Here is a 19,638-nt window from a genome sequence, read left to right as displayed (position 1 = left end):
CCTAAAAAAAATTTCAATGTACTTTGTATCCTCAATTTGCTTAATAATACTATTTAGTGAGGATAATAAATTTTATCATGGTTTTGAACCGCTATTGATAGAAAAACTATATATACTTTTTTTTCACTTTTCACCAATCATATGTATGATAAATTAATTAATGTAACAAAATATAGCATACACTCCATTAATATATAATGCATGTAAGGCATGCAATAAATTAAACAGGTTCTATTATTTTATTAGTCGCAGAAATTAAAAAAAAAAAATAGATCCACAAATAATATTGTACAACTGTAGTTTTAAATTATAATATTATAATTTGTTACCTAAAAACAACAGTAATAGTAAAACAATATCAAATTTTTCAATCATTTTGCTAGGAGCATGTCATTTGGAAGGCTAAGGTACCTTTCAAGATTCAGACATTCATCTATATTGTCTCTCACAATAGGCTTAATACACTGATACATGACTTGTTACAAAGTAGAAGGCCCTATAAGTCCCTCAATACTGACATGTGATCAATGACCCTTGCGTCCAACGAAACAAACGCAGACCGCTTCCTTCCTAGTCAAGTGGAAACCTTTCTTTGGGCTGCTCTCTTCTATTGTTTTGGTTAAGCTTGGGTGGCTCCTAATTTCATGGGGCATTTCTTGCAAGTAAGCTAAATGAAATAAAAAAACAAAAAGATTTTGTGGAAGTAAGTGATTTTTGAGAACGATGGTTTGGATAATAAAAGGCAGTGGAATGATGAAATTTTACCTACACCAGTGGAGGTGATTTCTAGGAAGGACTTAGAAGCCCAAGATATAATGGATAAATTGGATTTAAAAATGAATGATGCTGATGGAATTGAAGTGCGCTTTGATGCGGATAAGTACAAGGCGAAGAAGGGTCATAGGGAGCTTGCAAATTTGAAGTGCTCGGTGAATTATGACGAAAAGGGATTGAAAAGCGATTTTCTTGAAAAGGAGTACTTTTCGGTTATTTTTATTTTTTATTTGTTATTTTTTAATTTTCATCTTTATATTATTTTTTGTTTTGTTTCTATTTTTTTATTTTTTCAGGTGGACTTATTGTCCCCTTAGGTTGTAACTTCTCTTTCTCAATCTGATACACCTCTTATTATCTAAATAAAAGTGAGCAGCTTTCACCACCTTGTCTGAACCATTTGAATCGAAAGGAATTTGAGAATTTTCAAGGATGGAGTGTCTTCCCCTTGAATGTTGTGGGACAGAATAGGTTTTCTTGCCCCTCGTTAAGCTAATTGTGGGTTCTTTTGAGGATTGTCGCTGCCCAACCTTCATAGGGATTGGAGAGAATTCTTTTGTAATTGTTTCAGCCTTTCTTTTGTTGTTTCTTATAGAGGACGTCTTGTTCTCCTTGTTTTGTACGTTGTTTTTCCGTTAATATTTTCTTTTAAAAAAAATAAAAAGAAATTCATTAGCTAAAGAAGGAATTTAGAAGCACAAGAGAAAACATCTCCTTAGCAAAGTCAGATAAAATCCTCAGGAAAACCAAAAAAGAAAATTGCAAAAATAAAAACGATAAAAGAAACTCAAGACGCCCTAAGAAGAGACTTCCAATCGCACTGAACATATGAAACACACATTCCCTTGAAATTTCCATAGCCCATACACCATAAAGAAGCCATAAAAGGAATCTTTCCCACAGCAACCAATATGGTAACTTTTTCCCTGCAAATACAAGCAAAGTATGTTCCTTCCACAAGCCCCAAAACACTGCAAATAAAGCACAATTCCATAATGCAATTCCTTCCTTCTTCTTCCCAAACCCCACAAAAAAAATTTCCAAGAACTCCTCCCCTGTTGTACAACAAACCCAGCTTTCTTCGAAGTAATTGAGTAACTTGTTCCAAACCTTCCATGCAAAAAAGCAGTGCAGGAAAAGGCGCAAAACAGACACTGAACAATAAAAGCAAAGCATACACAAATCAAGAAGGAGAGCCTTTAAAGGTCTCCTCATCTACAAAAGTCATTAGTATTTATCCTATTAAGCACAACTAACCAAAGAAACGCTTTGGTTTTTTTTTACCTTCCGTATAACCTTGTAAAAAGGAAAAGAGAAATTTGTCCCAATCAAGAATTCAAAAAAAGGTTTACAAGAATAGACTCCCAAAGAATTCAACAACCAATATCGACTATCATTTTCAAAAGATACCCTACAATTATTCAGCATAATCAATAAAGAAGATATCTCAATAGTTTCCCTATCATTCAAGGCTCTTCTGAAGTGAAAATCCCCATGAGGGTAAAGGACCCACTGAGTCTACTCTAAATTAAGAAATAGGATCATTTTCCCTGAGCTCAATCGAAAAAGGCGAGGAAAAAAGGTGGACAAAACAACATTACCCATCCATAGGCCTTTCCAAAAATGGATATAACAGCCCTCTTACCCAAAACAAATTAGTATGAGGAATAAAGAGATGGAAAATCTGAGATATATAGCTTTCCACGGACTTTCCAAAGAGCATCTAAAACCCAAACTACTATCCTATTTAATCCCATCAAGTTCAAATTTACTTCTAATAACTTAGTGCGACAATGAAGAGACATCTAGCAGGAACCACCAGAATCCATTTAGCTGGAAGCATCGTGTTCCTAGACACCAAATTTCCAAGACCCTAACCACCCTCCCCCTTAGTCCTATGAACCACCTCCCAATTCACCAAATGATCCGTAACCCCACTACACCTGGCCAAAGAAAATCTCTCATAATTCTTTCAATCCTACTAGCGACTCCCATTGGAATTTTAAAAAAAGAAAGATAATACAACAAGAAACTAGAAAGACTGGCCTAAATTAGAGTAATCCTCCCTCCCAAAGAAAAAAGGGGCTCCCTTCCACCCATCTAAACACTTGGACACTCTCCACCATAGGATCCCAAAAACTAGATGATCTAGGTTTACCTCCCAAAGGAACCCCTAGATAGGACAACGGCCAACCCAGCTCAGTGCACCCAACTTCCATGGCTAAATTCCTAGCGCACTCTGCAGGCACGTTAATAGTTGCGATACCACTCTTACGCAAGTTAATCTTAAGCCCCAAAACCCTTTCAAATATTTGAAGGAGCCCAAAAATTTTTATGAAAGAAGGCTTAAAATTTTCCAGAAAAAAGATAGCATCATCCGCAAACTGAAGGTACGACACCGTGATCTCCTCCCTGCCCACTTTAAAACCTTTCACTAAACCTTCATCCACTGCCCTATCAACCATCCTACTCAAAACATCAGCCACCAGCACAAACAAACCGACAAAGAGGATCTCCTCGTCTAATCCCCCTCATGGCCTAAAACAAAGATTTGGGCCCACCCTTCAATATCACCGCAAAATTCAAATTAACAACTTTTCATCCACCTACGCCATCTCTTCCAAACCCCTTCCTCACAAAAAACTTATTCCTAAAGTTCCAAGTCACTCTATCATAAGCTTTTTCGAAGTCCAACTTTAAAACAAGCCCCTTCTTCTTCTTCTTCCTCCAAATATCCTCAACAATTTCATTCGCAAGCAAGATTGCATCCACAGTTTGTATACCCCTACAAAAGAACTCTAGGCCTTAGAAATTGTCTTATCACCACACTTAACCTCTTAGCTAGCACTTTGGTGATTATTTTATGAATACTCAAAACTAGACTAATCGGTCTATAGTCAGATATCTTTATAGACCTATTTTTATTAGGCACTGAAGTTATAAATATAGAATTAATACTCTTACTTAAAGCCCCATTCCAATAGAATTCATTGACAACCTTCATCAAGTCATTCTTCATCACCGCCCAAAAATCATGATAAAAAGCTAAATTAAAACCATCTGACCCAAGAGCTTTATTCCTCTCCATCCCAAAAACCATAGCCCTAATTTCCTCTTCCTCAAAAGGTCGCTCTAACCAAGCTATCCTATCAACAGGCAAAGGATCCCACTCTAATTTTCCACCATCAGTCTACTCTCATCTTCCTCAGTATACATAATATAATAAAAATCAGTGATCTCAAAGGCAATTACACTAGAATCCGAGAAAATAAGCCCCCCGCCCCCTATCCACCTCCAACTCCCTAATCAAATTCTTCCTCATTTTTCCATTGGCTATCCTATGAAAAAATTTAGAATTACAGTCACCATCTCTAACCCACATAAACTCTGTCTTCTGCTTCCAACTTCTCATATCCTTAAAAAATAGCTCTTCCAATCTGCTCTTCAAAGAAACCCTTTTAACCTTGTCCTTCCTACAGAGGATCACTCCTTCTTCCTTTTTCTATCTAACTCCTCAAACTCTCCAAAATAATAGACTTTTTAATCCTAATATCTCCAAACACCTCCCAATTCCACACTTTTAAATTTTCTTTCAACCTCTTCAACTTCTTCATAAATCTAAACCCCTCCTAGCCCCTTTCCATGTCCTCACTCTACGAGTCCCTAACCAAGGTTTGAAAGGAACCTTGTTCTAAACACATATTCTTGAACCTGAGCAGTGTGGGAGCCCAAAGCACTTTCCTAGATTACAACAAGAGCGGAAAATGATCAAAAGTGAGTCTAGGTAACACCACTCGAGAAAGATTAGGAAACTCCTCCTTCCAGTCAATGAAAAACAAGAACCTATCAATTCTACTAGCGGCCTCCATAGCCCCACCCACTAACCTCGTAAAATTGGCATTACCCAAAGGAAGATCCCTCAACCTATCCCTGATAGCCAAATAAAACTTCTACATGGAGGCGTTAACCCTGCCAACCACCTCTTTTCCCAAGGGAACCTAACTACATTAAATCACCACCCACAATCCACCTTGGTGAACATAAGCCATAAACAAAATACAACTCATCCCAAAATTTTCCCTAAGAGCAGGCCTAGAAGGACCATACACAAAGGAAATCCACCATTAATCCCTATCTCTAACATCAAGTAAGACAAAATGAGGGAAAACGCACTAAATTGTCCACTCGGGTAATAGACCTAGTGTTCCACAAATCATATGAGATTTCATAATGGCTGTAGTGGCCATAACGTAACGACAGCAGTCTATAACAGCCACCATGGCCGTGATTTTTGTCCTTTCCAACACAGCAGTGTGTAAGGGCATTGGGAACATAAGGATTCATTACAAAACTATGTTATGTAATGGCCGTGACCACTATTTAAAACCCACAGGACATGAGCAGTCAGAAGCCATTGTTCCAAAAGCACATGTCAGGACAAGGATTAATTAGAAAGCCATTTCACGAATGCAGGATACAGATTATCATAAGCCATTGTTATTGTTTCACATTCCACCAAAAGTAAATGTTGGGATTCATGATGTTCAATGTTTTCAAGGTTTTAATAGTTCATAAGTTACCATGGTTTATGTAATTTTGTTAATAGCAAAAGAACAGTCCTACAGGAACTGGCATGAAATTTAATTTTGAAATTCAACAACAGAACATTATGTCTCACAACAGTTTGATACAAATTTATCATTCAAAAAATTTTCGAAGAATAGCTAAAATAAAAAATTAGCTCTATAAATGAAATCATTATATAGCTCTAGGGGATCTAAGAGATCATGCATGCAACACAATATCAGCATCACATCTCCTAGACATTTGAAGTGTTCTGAAGACTTGAGAAGCCACTTTAATAGACAAAGGTTAAAAGATGTTATGACTTGATTGCAAGGGCAAAATCCAGATGTAAACCTTCATATCAGGCTGAGTACTGAAGAGATGAAGCATAGCAAGTTCAGCAGATATAGTTTTCCCACTTCCAGTGGGAGCACCCAATAGTACATTGCTGTCCGTATGATACAGGACATGAAAAGCCTGCCAAATTTCAGCAATATTAATAAGCCACCTCTAAATATAAAAACCATAACACTCTTGTTTAGGAGAAGTGGGGAGAAGAGAACAGAAAAAAAAAAGTATCTCTCCTCCATCTGTGTACTTCACAGACTCGAGAAAAAAAAAAAGTCACTTTGTTTCTCCTCCAAATCAGCGAGAAAAGAAGAGAAATGAATAAATAGTTAGAAAAAATAAAACACCCTTGGACAATTTTCAGAAGTAAGCATGTAAGGGGTATTATTGTAAATGATAGTAGACAATAGTTTCTTTCCCTAGATTTCTCTCCTCTTTATCTCCTGCTGAACCAAACAGATAGGAGAGGAGAAACTATTTTTTTTATTCTCTTCTCCCCAATAAATTTCTTCCCTCTTCTCTCCATTTCTTTCCAACCAAACAGCATGTAAGACATGAAAAGGGAAAGCAAACGTTACTGGGCACAAACCTGCGTCTGAATAGGATTGAAATGTGAAAAGTTGTACAAGGATTCATAAGTTCTATTGCCAAGTGAACTCACAGGGAGAGGTTTTAAGTCTAAAAGTTCAGTGTGTGAATTATGAGCCTGCATAAAACAAAGTTCTCATATCAGAGAATACTAAAAACACAGACTTGTAGCATCAAAGTGACACTAATTGAAATTACAAAAGTTTCCACTTTTTTTAAAATGGGGGGTTTTGTAATAACCTCCGGCAGTGTCAAATTTTGGAAAGATATTGTGAAAAAAGCCTCCGCATGTAACCAAGAATCAGAAACAGCGCGAATATAGTATTGAGGTGGATGTGGTTCAAATATCGGCACAGTAAATGACAACTTTTGAGGTTCCCCTCTTGCCATCCGTTTTGTTAGCGTGAAAAGTTCTGAGTGGTAGATGTGGTCATTCTCAGAATCCTGTTTACAATAGATAATCAGTAAACTTAGATGTAGTAAAATGTGGATCAACCATTACTCGCTGCGATCTTATAAACAACATTTCGATAAATTGGCAATGATAAAAAAATGCAACAAAAAGAATTTTCCAATCAAATGATCACTTGTTTGACAAAGAAGATATGAAATCCAAATTTCAATGGAATTAATAAATGCCAAAACTGAGGGTTTCCACACACCACATTTCAAGGAAACAAAAACTTAGTTATCTTTCTACAATTAATTGTATGCTTAAAAAATATCTCATCACAGTCCTAGATTAAAGAGCCAGTATCTCCATATACTAGATTGAGAGGGCGGGCCTTGGATCGTCAGGTTACTCCTTTGTGACTGGTTGGTCACGGTTTCAAGTCCAAGGAAACAGCCACTCTGCATTAAAAGCAGGGGTCAGGTTGTGTACACTGTGACAAACCTCCCCCTACCTTCACAAAGCAGAGAGCCTTGTGGTCCGGTGATGCATTTTTTTTTTTTAATATCAGTATACTACATTGAGAAATTAAAAGTCAGTCAAAATTATTATGATGCTACTTTTTGGCATATCATTCTTAATTATAAAAGTGGTTCAGCGCATATTTTGACAAATTAAAAGTAGAGAGAGATGGAGGGCATTATAATGCAGATTATATGCAGGGAACAGCATCGTTGAAAATTTTTACCAGCCTCTAATCACCCATGACAGGGTAGAAACTGGAAAAGATCCTCAGAGTGGTCTTCATTTGGGATTCAATTCAATAAAAGAGTTCAAATGTTTTTACTTAAACTGATGGAACATACAACAAATAAGCAGTAATGCTAGTCAAGGCTTCTTCATTAGAAAAAGTATGATAACTGATGGAACATACAACAAATGAGCAGTAATGCTAGTCAAGGCTTCTTCATTAGAAAAAGTATGATTGTTCAAGCACCATGCTCTCATATCTGATTTAATTTCTAATCCTCATTGTCATATACAGAAATATAAATTAGATCAACACAGCAGAAACTCCTATAACTACTGGCAAAATGAAAGTACTGCCAAAGTGACAAGTGTTAAACTGATTCTTAAAAGATATAAAGATTTTCTTCAGTGGAATTTTCTTAAAAGATATAATAATTTCGAAAGAAAGTCAAAATTCAAGATACTTAATCATCTAATGATAAAATGTTCAAGGGTGGACACTCCATGAGGAACTAACAAGTAACAAGTAGTTCAAAGTCAGCACCTCAACCAGAATCCACCACCGTTCTGCACCACCGTGAAAACGATCCTTCCATGTAAAATCTGGTGTTATGAGCAAATCCACCTGTAAAATCAGATTCAGAGACATAAAATATGGTGTGTGTGTGTGTGTCTGCGCGCATGCGTGTGCGTGCGTGCGTGCTATGCCTCACTAAACAAAAGTTCATAAACCCTAGAGAAGATGGCTAAACACATTTCACCAAGGACTTACCTTCAGAACAGTTCTCGTAATTGGACTTATGGTTGCAGATAACTGGATCCTTGGGAAATACCCTAAATGTTGCTTAACCAACTTACATAACAAAAAGAATCCATATCAGAGTGATAAAAATTATCTAACATAATACAGTGAGAATCTAGAACAGGGTTGCAAAATGAAAAATACCTTTCCACCAGGTGCATAACGAATCAGTGCTCCTATATCTTTTTCCTGCATCTCCTGAAGCCGATCTAAGTCTGCCCCTCTGTCTTCGAGCTTTCGAAGGATCTGAAACAAAAAAGGATGCTTTATCAGACAAATTTTAATGCTAATGCACTTAATAAAGTAGTTGACTAATAAACTGTTGCACAAACCTCGGCTGATATATCTTTGTCAAATTGTCTAAGGGGATGTTGATGTGGCCAAATTTGGCGATCCACAGCCTTGCAATAGTCCAACAGAAAGGAGGACATCTCACACCACCCTCTGTGCAAACAAATTTCAAATAAAGCCCGCATGATACGAGCCAAACTTGCACTTATGTATGCAGCATCAGAAACTAATGAGAAGGAATCTATTGACCCCCGAGATATGTACAACTGCAAATTAAATAACCAAGACTAATCAAATATTAGTCTTTTAGTATTTCTTTATGTATTAAAAAAAAAAGAAAGAAAAAAATTCACAACTAGCAAAATCCACAAGAGAAAAAACCTGAATTAGAATTGAAATTTTTCCATGCTTATTTGAAGGACCACCCTTAACTTCTAATGGGCAACATGTGCGTGCCATTATTTCGAGCTCATTCTGCTCCTCTTCTCGAACAACAATATTTCCAAATTCAGAAGAATGGGCGATCATGTTAATTACCTACAGCAGCAGTAAAGAATAGACAAACAAAATCAAACAGCAACTCATCATTAAATATGTCCGCAGATGCACAACACCACCCAAAGATATAAATAAGACCATACTAGCATAGACAAAGATACGTATCAAAGCTGGAGTAGGTCAGTATATATTTTATAAAATCAAGAGCTCAATTCAATTGTCTTTTCATGGATTTCTTCCTTTCAAAAACATTCCCAGATTCAGCAAAGAAAAGAAGTAAATAACTAGACAACCACACCCCCAAAATAAGACACAGTTATTGGATGGTAAAGGAGGCAACAATCAGCAATTCTCCATACCACAAGATTGCATTTACATACTCTCTTTTCTTAATGGACAGACTAGAGGAAAAGAAAAACATTAAAAGTGGAGTGAAAAGAGAAACCTAAAAAAAAAAAAGTAAAATGAGACAACTCTGCTCATGCAGTAGAATCAACCACCTCACTGTCATTCATGTGGCGTTTCAACATTTCATTGTAAGTTTCAACGCTGGAATACTGAATATAAAAGTGGCTTGCAATGCGACCAAGCTCTGTACAGTAAAAATTTCCACTCTTCTCATCAAACCGCATCATTTTTGCATTGTCAAGTGCACGTGCAGCATCTGTAACAAGACCTCTTTGCTTTGAACTCAAAGAAGGATCTGCCATAACCTGTTAAAAATAGAAGTAAACAATACCGTCAGGAAACGCGCATCCAAATCATCGAGGCCTGTTTGGTATTATTTTTGTTTTCTTCTTCTGTAGTTGTAAAGCAAAGAAACAATTTATGAACTTGTGACAACGTGTTTGTTTATGTAGCTAGTTTTCTATTTTTGTTCTTGGTTTTGGCAAACATTGAAAACCAGATTTTATGATTTTCAATTTTTGTCACAATGTGTTGCGAGTCTTGAAAAATACTTCAATATCCAAAATAAATTTTAGGGGACTAAATTACTCATTCAACACAAAATTTACAACTGAAAAATAAATTTAAATGACCACAAGAATATAAAATATAATTAAAATAAAAATATCCATATTGAAAATAAAAAAAATTCATTATAAAAATCATTTTGACCACTTTTGAATTGTCATGTAGAATAAGTTGTTCTTGTAGCACTAAAAATTGAATGCAAAATATAACAATAAAATAACTATAATTAATTTCCATATTTATTATAATATTTTCTAACTTGTATTCTTTTGCATCTTTTTATTGTCATCATATTTTTTTAATTGTTACTGCCAACCCCATCTAATGGGAGTGTGGGACTTAAGGCATGGTTTGTTGTTATACATTTTCTTAATTGTTATTCTGTGCAAGGACAAAAATGAACATAAGTTCAATTCAGTTTTTAATTTGTTTTAGATCTAGAAATATTAAGTAACCAAAGAGGTTGCAATTTTCAGTTTTAGTTTTGGTCCTTGGTTTTCAATTTTCATTTCTGCTTTTTGTTTCTATAATTTTCACTACTATACCAAACAGCCCCTCAGTGAGCAAGTCCGTAGAAATCACATAAAGACCATGTTAAAAGAGCAATCAACATGGGGTAGGCCCAGCAGGGACAACTAAACACAGACACTTCTGTTAAAAGTGTCATATTCTAGAATCTAGGAAATCCAGAACCTAGAGAATTATGGGCGATAATTAATCAAACCACATATAAAGGAAATCGTAACAGCACCATGGTGGCATTAGTTAAGGGAAGCACACTTGCAATAATGATTGAAGAATATGGCAAACCATAATAAGAGACACAGAGATGGTTATAAACCCTAACACAACCTTCTTTTCTTTCTCTTATGACAAGTGGGCATAGAAATCCTTTCAGGTAGCAGCACTGGAATAGTGAATGTTGAAATATTAAAAAAATAATAAGAAGAAAAAAAATGGGGGTGCACTTGCATGATTGACACAAAGTGAAATAAAAAAAATATACAGTTAACAGGAAAGAATGTCTAGTTAAGCAGAGAACTAATGCAGCAATTAGAGCACAGACAACAGTTGGTAGCCATCCTATTTGCAGCACGGCAGTGAACACCTCATTTCAACCGTTCATTGTATAAAATGAGGTACCGGGGAGGACTTGCAGGTTTTGTGAAAGGGTAATGCAGAGGATTTGCAAGGTTAAATGGGTATGTGGAACAGCCTACCCACAGACAGAAAATGCAAGCATCCCTGAAAGATAGATAGAGAACTAGAGGAATGGCAGAATATCTTAATAATCATAAGATTAACATGCGTATCTAAGTTCAATCCAGGGTTTCCACTCGCCCATCCAGAAGCTGCCCATACTTTCACATTTATCACTGGTTCATTAGTGAAGGAAACTTTGCTAGCATTTTCTAACCAACCAACAATTTTGAGGAAAATATTCAACTTGACAGGATGGTAATTGATGGTCACTGACTCATGATCACAGTAACAAATTTTGTAAGGCACGTGACACTTTCATGACTGGAAATAATGCTGCAATGCATAGCTTGTTGAAACTTCGATAACTTCCCATGCTTTAGCGGGTATCAGCTAGATTTCTGTTTTACGTCTGTTTCAATGCTTCAAGCAGTAACTAGAAAGGTTACTCAGTTGTTTATGATAGTATCCAGCCATGGCCTTTTGGAACTCATTCTTATATTCCTTTGTAACACAAGGTTTTAGTGGGATGCTAGAGGAGTTGTTAATGCCATCCATACAGGCAAGTCCTTGGAAATTCATTACAAAATTAAGGATGAGTCTTCTGTTCGCTTTTGGAAGATCCTTGAGTTGGAAATTCTTTTCATTGGCTTCAGTGACTTTCTACTTGTTGAAATGGGATCAATTTTCTTAGTTTTATAAGAGAATATATAATTCTATTAATTCAATTGTGAGTGCAGACACTTTAGTCCTTAATTCTTTTTTTTATTATTAATACATAAGAAGACAGACCTGGAGCTGTATGAAGGGCTCCAGGAACTGCTGCATCTTTTTCTCATGCTTTCTTCTTCTTTTCTTTTCACCACTTCCCTTCTCTGCTCTATCTCTAACTTCACAACATGGTATGAAAGAGTTAATCCTCTTCAAAATGTGATTTATCAGAGCTGTTTCGATAGACAATCTGTTTCACATTTTTTTTCCCTCTCATCTTCCCCTAATTGATTCTCAAATCAGATTTTCTAGTAGGTTTAAGAGTCATTTAGGAACCCTTTTTCATCTTTGTTCGGTTGTGCATCATTCTTGGTAGGATGCTGCTGTGTTTGTGGTGTTGTACTGATGTGAAGCAGTTATCCTCTGTCTCAGGTATACAGCTGGTGCTGTTCTGCTGTTCTGGCTGGTGTTGGTACGATGATGCTGCTTTAACCCTGTGTATTCATGATTGCCAGATGAATGAAGGAAAAGTACTTTAATACCTAAAGGGCCGTACCCAGTGCACAAGGCTCCCACTTTGAGTGGGGTCTGGGAGAGGTGGATGTCGGCAAGCCTTACCCCCATTTTTGGAGAGGCCGCTCCCAAGTCTCGAACCCGAGACCACTCGTACCGAGGCGGAGGCACTTGCCATATATACAAAAATAAAGGAGAAATTCAAAATTGTAATAACTATCGTGGAATTAAACTTATGAGTCATACGATGAAACTATGGGAAAGGGTAGTTGAACAAAGATTAAGGTTAGAAATGAAGATCTCAAAAAATCAATTTGGTTTTATGCCTGGGAGATCAACCACGGAAGCTATTTACCTTTTAACAAGATTAATGGAAAAGTTTAGGGAAAAGAAGAGGGACTTGCATATGATATTTATTGACCTTGAGAAAGCATATGATAGGATACCTAAAGAAGTTCTATGGTGGGTTTTAGAAAAAAAAGGGTGTATGTTGTAGGTATACCGATGTCATTAAGGATATGTACAATGGACTAATGACTAGTGTAAGGACTATAGATGGAGAAACTAGAGAATTTCAATTGTCATAGGTGTACATCAAGGATCTTCTTTGAGTCCTTATCTTTTTGCTTTAGTGATGGATCAACTAACTAAGAGTATTCAAAAGAAGGTTCCATGGTGAATGTTGTTTGCAGATGATATTGTATTAATTGACGAAACTAGGGACGGAGTAGAGGCTGAGTTAGAATTATGAAAAGAAGCTTTGGAATCTAGAGGCTTTAGGATAAGTAGAAATAGAACAGAATATATGAAATTTAATTTAAGTAATGATAAGAAGAATATTGGAGACAAAGTTAAACTTGATGATGAAGAAATAAATAGCACTTGTAGATTTCGATACCTTGGATCTATTATGCAAGCTAAAGGGGAAATTGAAGATGATGTAATGCATAGAGTTAAAGCATGTTGGTTAAAATGAAGAAGTGCTTCAAGTGTGCTATGTGATCGTAGAATATCCTTAAAATTGGAAGGGGAGTTTTATAGGACAGCTATAAGACTAGATATGCTATATGGATCGGAATGTTGGGCGACGAAGAAACATAATATTCAAAAAGTAAAAGTTGCCGAGATGAGAATGCTTAGATGGATGAGTGGTATAATATTGAAAGATAAATTAAGGAATGAACATATTCATGGTAAGTCAGGTGTAACTCCTATAGAAAATAAGATAAGCTAAGGGAGGGACAACTCAGAAGGTATGGACACTTGCAATGTAGGCCTTATAGTGCACCTGTGAGGAAGAGTGACTTAGTTACTATTGGGGGGGCAATAGAAGGGGTAGGGGTAGACCTAAAATAACTTGAGAGGAGATAGTGAGTAAGGATTTAATATCCTTGAATCTATCAAAAGAAATGGTCCATGATAGCATAAATTGGTGGAAAAGGATTCATATAGTTAACCCCACTTAGTGGGACTAAGGCTTGGTTTTGTTGTTGTTGTACCTCCAAATAAAAAGTTCGTTAGGTGTCATTGGGTCTATGCCATCAAATATCTTTGCCCAAGGGGTACGCCTTCCTACATATGCTACTCAGGTGGATGATGATAAAGTAACTAGGTCGCATAAGACCATTTATGGTCTTAAGCAGTCTCCTCGAACCTTGTTTGATAAATTTAGTTTAGTGGTCTCTACATTTGACATTATCTATTTGATATTTGTCCGCAAAAAAAGGAGATGAGTGTGGTATTTATAATAATTTACGTTAATGATATTATCATAATTAATAGGACAAGCAAATGTTAAGCAATGGCTTCAAGATAAATGTCAATCAAATACTTGGGTTCTTTGCATTACTTTCTTGATATTGAGATTGTACGATGTAGAAAAGGGTTGAATCTATCTTAGAGGAATATATCTTGCACTTATTGACACTAGTTTGTTGGGAGCTAAACCAATTATAATCCTACAGATCCTAACATGTTGTCTATGGATGTTGGATTGAACTTTGAATACAAATGTTGATAGGCAGTTGATTTACAAGTTGATCTACTTGACTTTTACTAAACCTAACATATATTTTGCAGCAAGGGTGGTGAGTCCATTTATGGAAAACCCCTAACAACCACATTGGAATGTTGTTTGTAGGATTTTGTGGTATCTCCAAGGCTCTCCTGGCAAATTTGATATATAAATGCAATAAAAATTTTGAGATCATGGGATACTCTAATGCAAATTGGGCTAGCTTTGTTGATGTACTACAAGATACTGTAACATTCGTGAAAGCTAATCATCTTACCTTGCTACAATTGCTAAGCGAGGTCTAATCCTAGAGAAGAATATCAAGCTACAGCTCATCCTGTGAGTGAGCTTATGTGGTTGAAGTCTATGGTGTCAAAGATTGGATTTTTAGTAACGAAGGCAATAGCCAATAGATATGTTTCATAAACAAAGGCGGTAGATATGTTTTGTAATAATCAAGCAACCATTTATAGCGGCAGTGTCACAGTGTGCTTAATTATGAATGCTGCAGTGATGTTCTGGTGGATCCGGACGATTGCCATGGTGGCATCCTCAAGCTGTGATGTATGATCATTAGACCTCAGTTCGTTATTCATATGCAAATGAAAATGCAGCAGAGACTTTACTTTTAAGGGAACACGAAGTGAGCGGCCTACCTCTTGGGTACTAAATGAGCACCCTAAGGAGCACTCAGGGGCGGCCTCTTAACATCCTCAAGGTGTAGCTTCAGCTTCCATGCGCGATTGCGAGCCCCATGGTTTGGAAAAATGAAGTCACATTTCACTCAGACCAGAAGTTGACACTCAATTTGGCCCTTGAATATACACTTAGGTGGTATCATCTCATACCCAATTGGACTATCAAGGGACATCAATCCTTTGCATGTCTGTCTCAAACAGAGTACGGTGTTACTTCCCTTACCAACAGCTAGTGTGTAGTAAGTGGCAGATGCACCAATATGAGGATTGTGATGTGAGGATGAGAGTTACCCCCAATACTTGTGGAATGTGACTTCAACACCCTTACTGTTAAAGGTTGGAAAAGACTTGGGAGTAGTCATGTCACCGCACGGACATGCCTTGATCACATTTTAGGAAGACTATGGAAAGTGTGATTCCTTGTCGCCTTGCAATTTTATGCCCCGTGACAATTAGTAGCAATCTAGTATTTCACGAGAGGACAAAGCACAATGATGTTAATCATCATTTCACTCCTGTTGTGAAATATGTGGATTAGTTATGCAATGTTTTCATTTAAGCTTGCCTTATTTTAAACAAGTTGCAGTCAAGTGATATTTATACACCTCTAGCTTGTGGGGGAGTGTTATAAGAAAATATGCTATTTTAGAAATTAGGATGTGTCAGTGCAGGCTTTTGTCCTTAATTCTTTTTAATTATTGTTAAGAGTACCATTTTACCTAAAAGCATAAGCTATTAGTTAACAATATTTATCAAGCTTTTTCACTCCCCCACACGTGCAGCCCGACCGCACATGGAGAGATACACACATGATAGATAACACCCACTATAGGGAATTTAATAACTTTTTAAACACCACACAATAAATGGAGGCAACGAGATTAGAACCCAAGACCTCGTGTGACCAGCTCTAATATCACGTTACAATATCAGTTTACGTAAAACCATAAGCTATTAGATGGTGGGCTATATCAAGCTTTTTCAATTATTATTTATATATGAGGGTAGACCTAGAGCTATACATAAGGCTCTATAAATTCCCGTCTCCTTTTTTTCTCTTGCTTTCATCTTCTTTTCTTTTTCTCTCCTTCTCTTCTTCTCTCATCTATCACAAACTTTACAACACCTAGGAAACCATTTCTTCAAAAATCATGATGCAATGGAAATTGTAAAAAGATACAGTAATTTATAAGAAAGTCACTCATGCAAAATTTTGCATTCTTCCATCTAATATGGAATAGGACAGGAATAACATGCTGATGGTGAAATTTGGGAATAACCATTTCTTCAACAAGGTAGAACAAATTTCAATAATGTATTCATAAGAACTTACCCCCAAAAAATCCACATAAAATTTGTGAACAAAATTTTAAATCATGCCTATAGATCCAACACGTATCAATAGGTCAAGAGTAGCAATACCTCTTCCCATCCAATTCCATATGCCAATGGATTTAATCTCATCCTTATAAAGAGATAAGTATACCCAAGCCATGCGCAAGCTTCCTTCACATTTGTCACGGTACCCAATACCACTTCTGCATTCAAATTGTCTTTTAAGGAGCTGATAAACTGCAAATTGCGTGGGAATCAATTTGAGACAAAAAATAAAAAATCAGTAATCACCAAGAAAAAAAAATAGACACACACACATATAGGTTAAGCAAAAATGCATCCTAGCAACCCATAAAGTGCCCATAATATTAGGATACAAATAGTAACTTCTCTATATTGACAGTCAACAATTGAATGCTTTTACTCCAAAGCCAATCATAAGTCGTTATTATATTTTACTTGCCTTACTTCACCCCATAAATCTCCAAATCACACCAAAATAACAAAGCACTATCAAATTTCATATGAACTAAATTTGGGATTCATAATTAAATAAACTTTATAATATGAGTACAAGAGAAATCAAGATTTTATCCAATATTAAATCAGGAAGTAGAAATCAATTATCACGGGTTAGGAAAAAAATCCAAAAAAGAAAATTGGTAATGTTAAAATTACTCACAAATAACTGAAGAAATTTGCTACGGATATCCTCCAAGGACTTAGGGCCAAGTAGTATTGTTTCCAGAAAATGGTCTGTCTTGTCATTGACCCATGAAGAAGCAAGGTGAAAAGGAGAAGGGCTAAAAAGGGTAAAGAAGAAGAAAAACAAGACATGAGCGGATAAGGGAAAACTAACTCTCCCTCCAACAAAATGTGGGGAGAACCCAGCTCTAACTCCAGTTCCAACAAGCAATTTAAATGTCAAATATATATCTTACATTGATCCAGCTGGAGAAATCAGAAAGCCACACAAGACATGTTGCACAAGCCAACATCAAACTGAAGGTCAGGTTTTCTTTTTTACCAACCAGTTCTTCAATTGCTACCCTTACTACTTGGCTTGTAAAAACATAAAACTCATACTTAACTGTCCATTTCAAATTGCCAGCAATGTGCCGAACACTTTCTTATGTTAAATACTGCACAAGAAAAATAATTTTACAAAAACTTTAACAAAAGAGAGATTGTCTTTTAAAGTGGTAGAGAATAGAATCCAATTGCATTGAAAAAAAGATAAATGAATTAATGTGTGCATATTTGTGTTTAAAAAGAAGAAGATGAATAAAAATAAATAAATTAAGGAGGCCTACAAGAGCCATGACTCCAGCACCAACTCAGCCAACAAAAAAGTGATACCTAAGAACAGTTAAAGTCACTTTCAAACTGAAGGAAAAAGAAATAAAAGGCAAGTGAGGCAATGGGGCAATAGGAGATTTTGAGAAGACAGGATAACTTTAATGAGCTGCTTCTCAGTGGCAGACCAATTGTAAACCCAAGTTATTGGCACAATTACTAATGCATTACCAATATAAGGGGCAGTACAATTAGTTATCCATGCAGATGAAATTAATAAGTGCAAATGCTCTAAATAATTCTTTGTTCAGGGAATGCTCAATTTGCCGTCAAGATTTGACAATGGTTTTTTTCTCAGATTATGGTTTGCTACGCTATAGCAAGATAGGTATTCATGGGGTGAGCTATCCTCCAATGAATGAGTTGCCGTCAGTTGATTCTAATGGAGGATTTTGGGGTGTCTTGCATGCTGTCAAAGCAGCTAGGAAGAATTTTCCAATTTGAAAGACGTTATCAGTACCAGGAGTTGCGTATTTTAGAGGTATCAGGAGGAAAAACATCTCTCTTGGTATTTTTTTTTTTTTTGGGGGGGGGGGGGGGTAAATGAGATTTATTGGGTAAGGGATCAACTCTGGCAATTCAAAAATCAGTCCACCCATGAGTTAAGAAATTTAGATTTCAAAATGGAATCATTGTGACATGATTCATGGAGAATAAATTTGGAAAATAATTTCTATTTAGAAATTCTCAAGTCTGGAGATTGTTTTGGCTGAGAATTCCAACGGAGTTGAGGCAACGGATTGGAGAATGTTTTTCTGTAAATCAAGTATCAAAAGCTCAGGGAAGAAGAAATCAGCAAGAGAGGCACCTGAAATGCAGGAATTGTGGATCTTTTGATATCATGGAAATCCAAAGTCAGGATTCAGTATTTATTCATGTTTCTAATTAATGAAACCTATTTTTTAATTTTTACAGGTTACTAAAGTAGATATTTCAGCTGAAACTTAGTGAAAGCTGTGATAATAACAAAAATATTAAAACGTCCTCAATAAATATGCACACACTATAGCGCCCCCCCCCCCCCCTCCCCCCAACCCCTAAATGAACCTGGATCAACCACTGAACAGAGCCTCATTATCAACCGAAGGATAGCAAATGCGCAATTAAGAGGTAGAATCAAGATTCAACATTGAGATGCCAGAGAAACATGATATTTGAATGACAGCACATATTATGCAGCGTTAATCCACTAAGTAAATGGAGTATCAGAGCCCTCATTAATTGCACTACAAGGAATGGAACTCTGAGCAAATTGTAGCATCATCATTCAAACTCAATATTGTTCAAGTTAAATAGGTATATCCTTGTAAGCAGTGGTTGCACAGAGAGTTCCATAATGCGAGGAAGGTGGACAATACTATTTTTCAGTAAGAAAGACTTCTATTCCATTATTACGATATAATGAAATGTAATAGTTGTTATAGTAGTCAAAAGGAGGATGATAAAGGCATCAAGAAAGTGTCATGGCATGTACATCAGACTATGAATGGAAAATTTATAAGCGCCTGGCCAATCAAATTTTGAGGGAGTCTTTTTTCTTTACCAAATTTCATTTCAGATTTAAAAATTAAACACTGGAGTAAAAAAAAAGGGCAAAATCCAGGGCTTCTCATTTTGGCTCTAAATTATTGGTACTTGGCTTTGAAATAGGAATCAGTGCTTGAAATCCCCCGGGTTTTTTCAGTTGACTGTTTTAAAAGGGTGCCTTTCTCACATCGTCAAAGAGATTGGAAAGCAGTTTTATTTCGACTGTTTTCTAGCCTATTTTGGTTTCTTCTTTTTATAAGAGGATTTTATTCTCCACTTTGTACATTCTTTCCTATACAAT

At 36.3% G+C, this 19,638-nt stretch overlaps 1 protein-coding gene across 2 annotated transcripts in view; it reads right to left on the bottom strand.

The window, feature by feature from the left end:
- Window positions 1-19,638, bottom strand: part of LOC131145529 (DExH-box ATP-dependent RNA helicase DExH14) — a 143,214-nt gene that overhangs the window by 97,722 nt on the left and 25,854 nt on the right. For both annotated transcript variants that reach the window (XM_058094669.1, XM_058094670.1), the window contains exons 21-30: window positions 16,542-16,691; window positions 9,509-9,721; window positions 8,892-9,047; window positions 8,552-8,776; window positions 8,364-8,465; window positions 8,190-8,270; window positions 7,962-8,042; window positions 6,517-6,720; window positions 6,278-6,394; window positions 5,695-5,817 (exon numbers count right to left, since the gene is read on the bottom strand). In XM_058094669.1, coding sequence (XP_057950652.1) covers window positions 5,695-5,817; window positions 6,278-6,394; window positions 6,517-6,720; window positions 7,962-8,042; window positions 8,190-8,270; window positions 8,364-8,465; window positions 8,552-8,776; window positions 8,892-9,047; window positions 9,509-9,721; window positions 16,542-16,691 — 1,452 coding nt within the window. The remainder of the gene's footprint in view (window positions 1-5,694; window positions 5,818-6,277; window positions 6,395-6,516; window positions 6,721-7,961; window positions 8,043-8,189; window positions 8,271-8,363; window positions 8,466-8,551; window positions 8,777-8,891; window positions 9,048-9,508; window positions 9,722-16,541; window positions 16,692-19,638) is intronic.

The sequence above is a fragment of the Malania oleifera genome, chromosome 13 (assembly GCF_029873635.1).
Source record: "Malania oleifera isolate guangnan ecotype guangnan chromosome 13, ASM2987363v1, whole genome shotgun sequence".
In the NCBI taxonomy this organism is placed as follows: domain Eukaryota; kingdom Viridiplantae; phylum Streptophyta; class Magnoliopsida; order Santalales; family Ximeniaceae; genus Malania; species Malania oleifera.
Note: the sequence above shows the minus strand (reverse complement) of the source record. Positions and strands in the feature narration are given on the sequence as shown.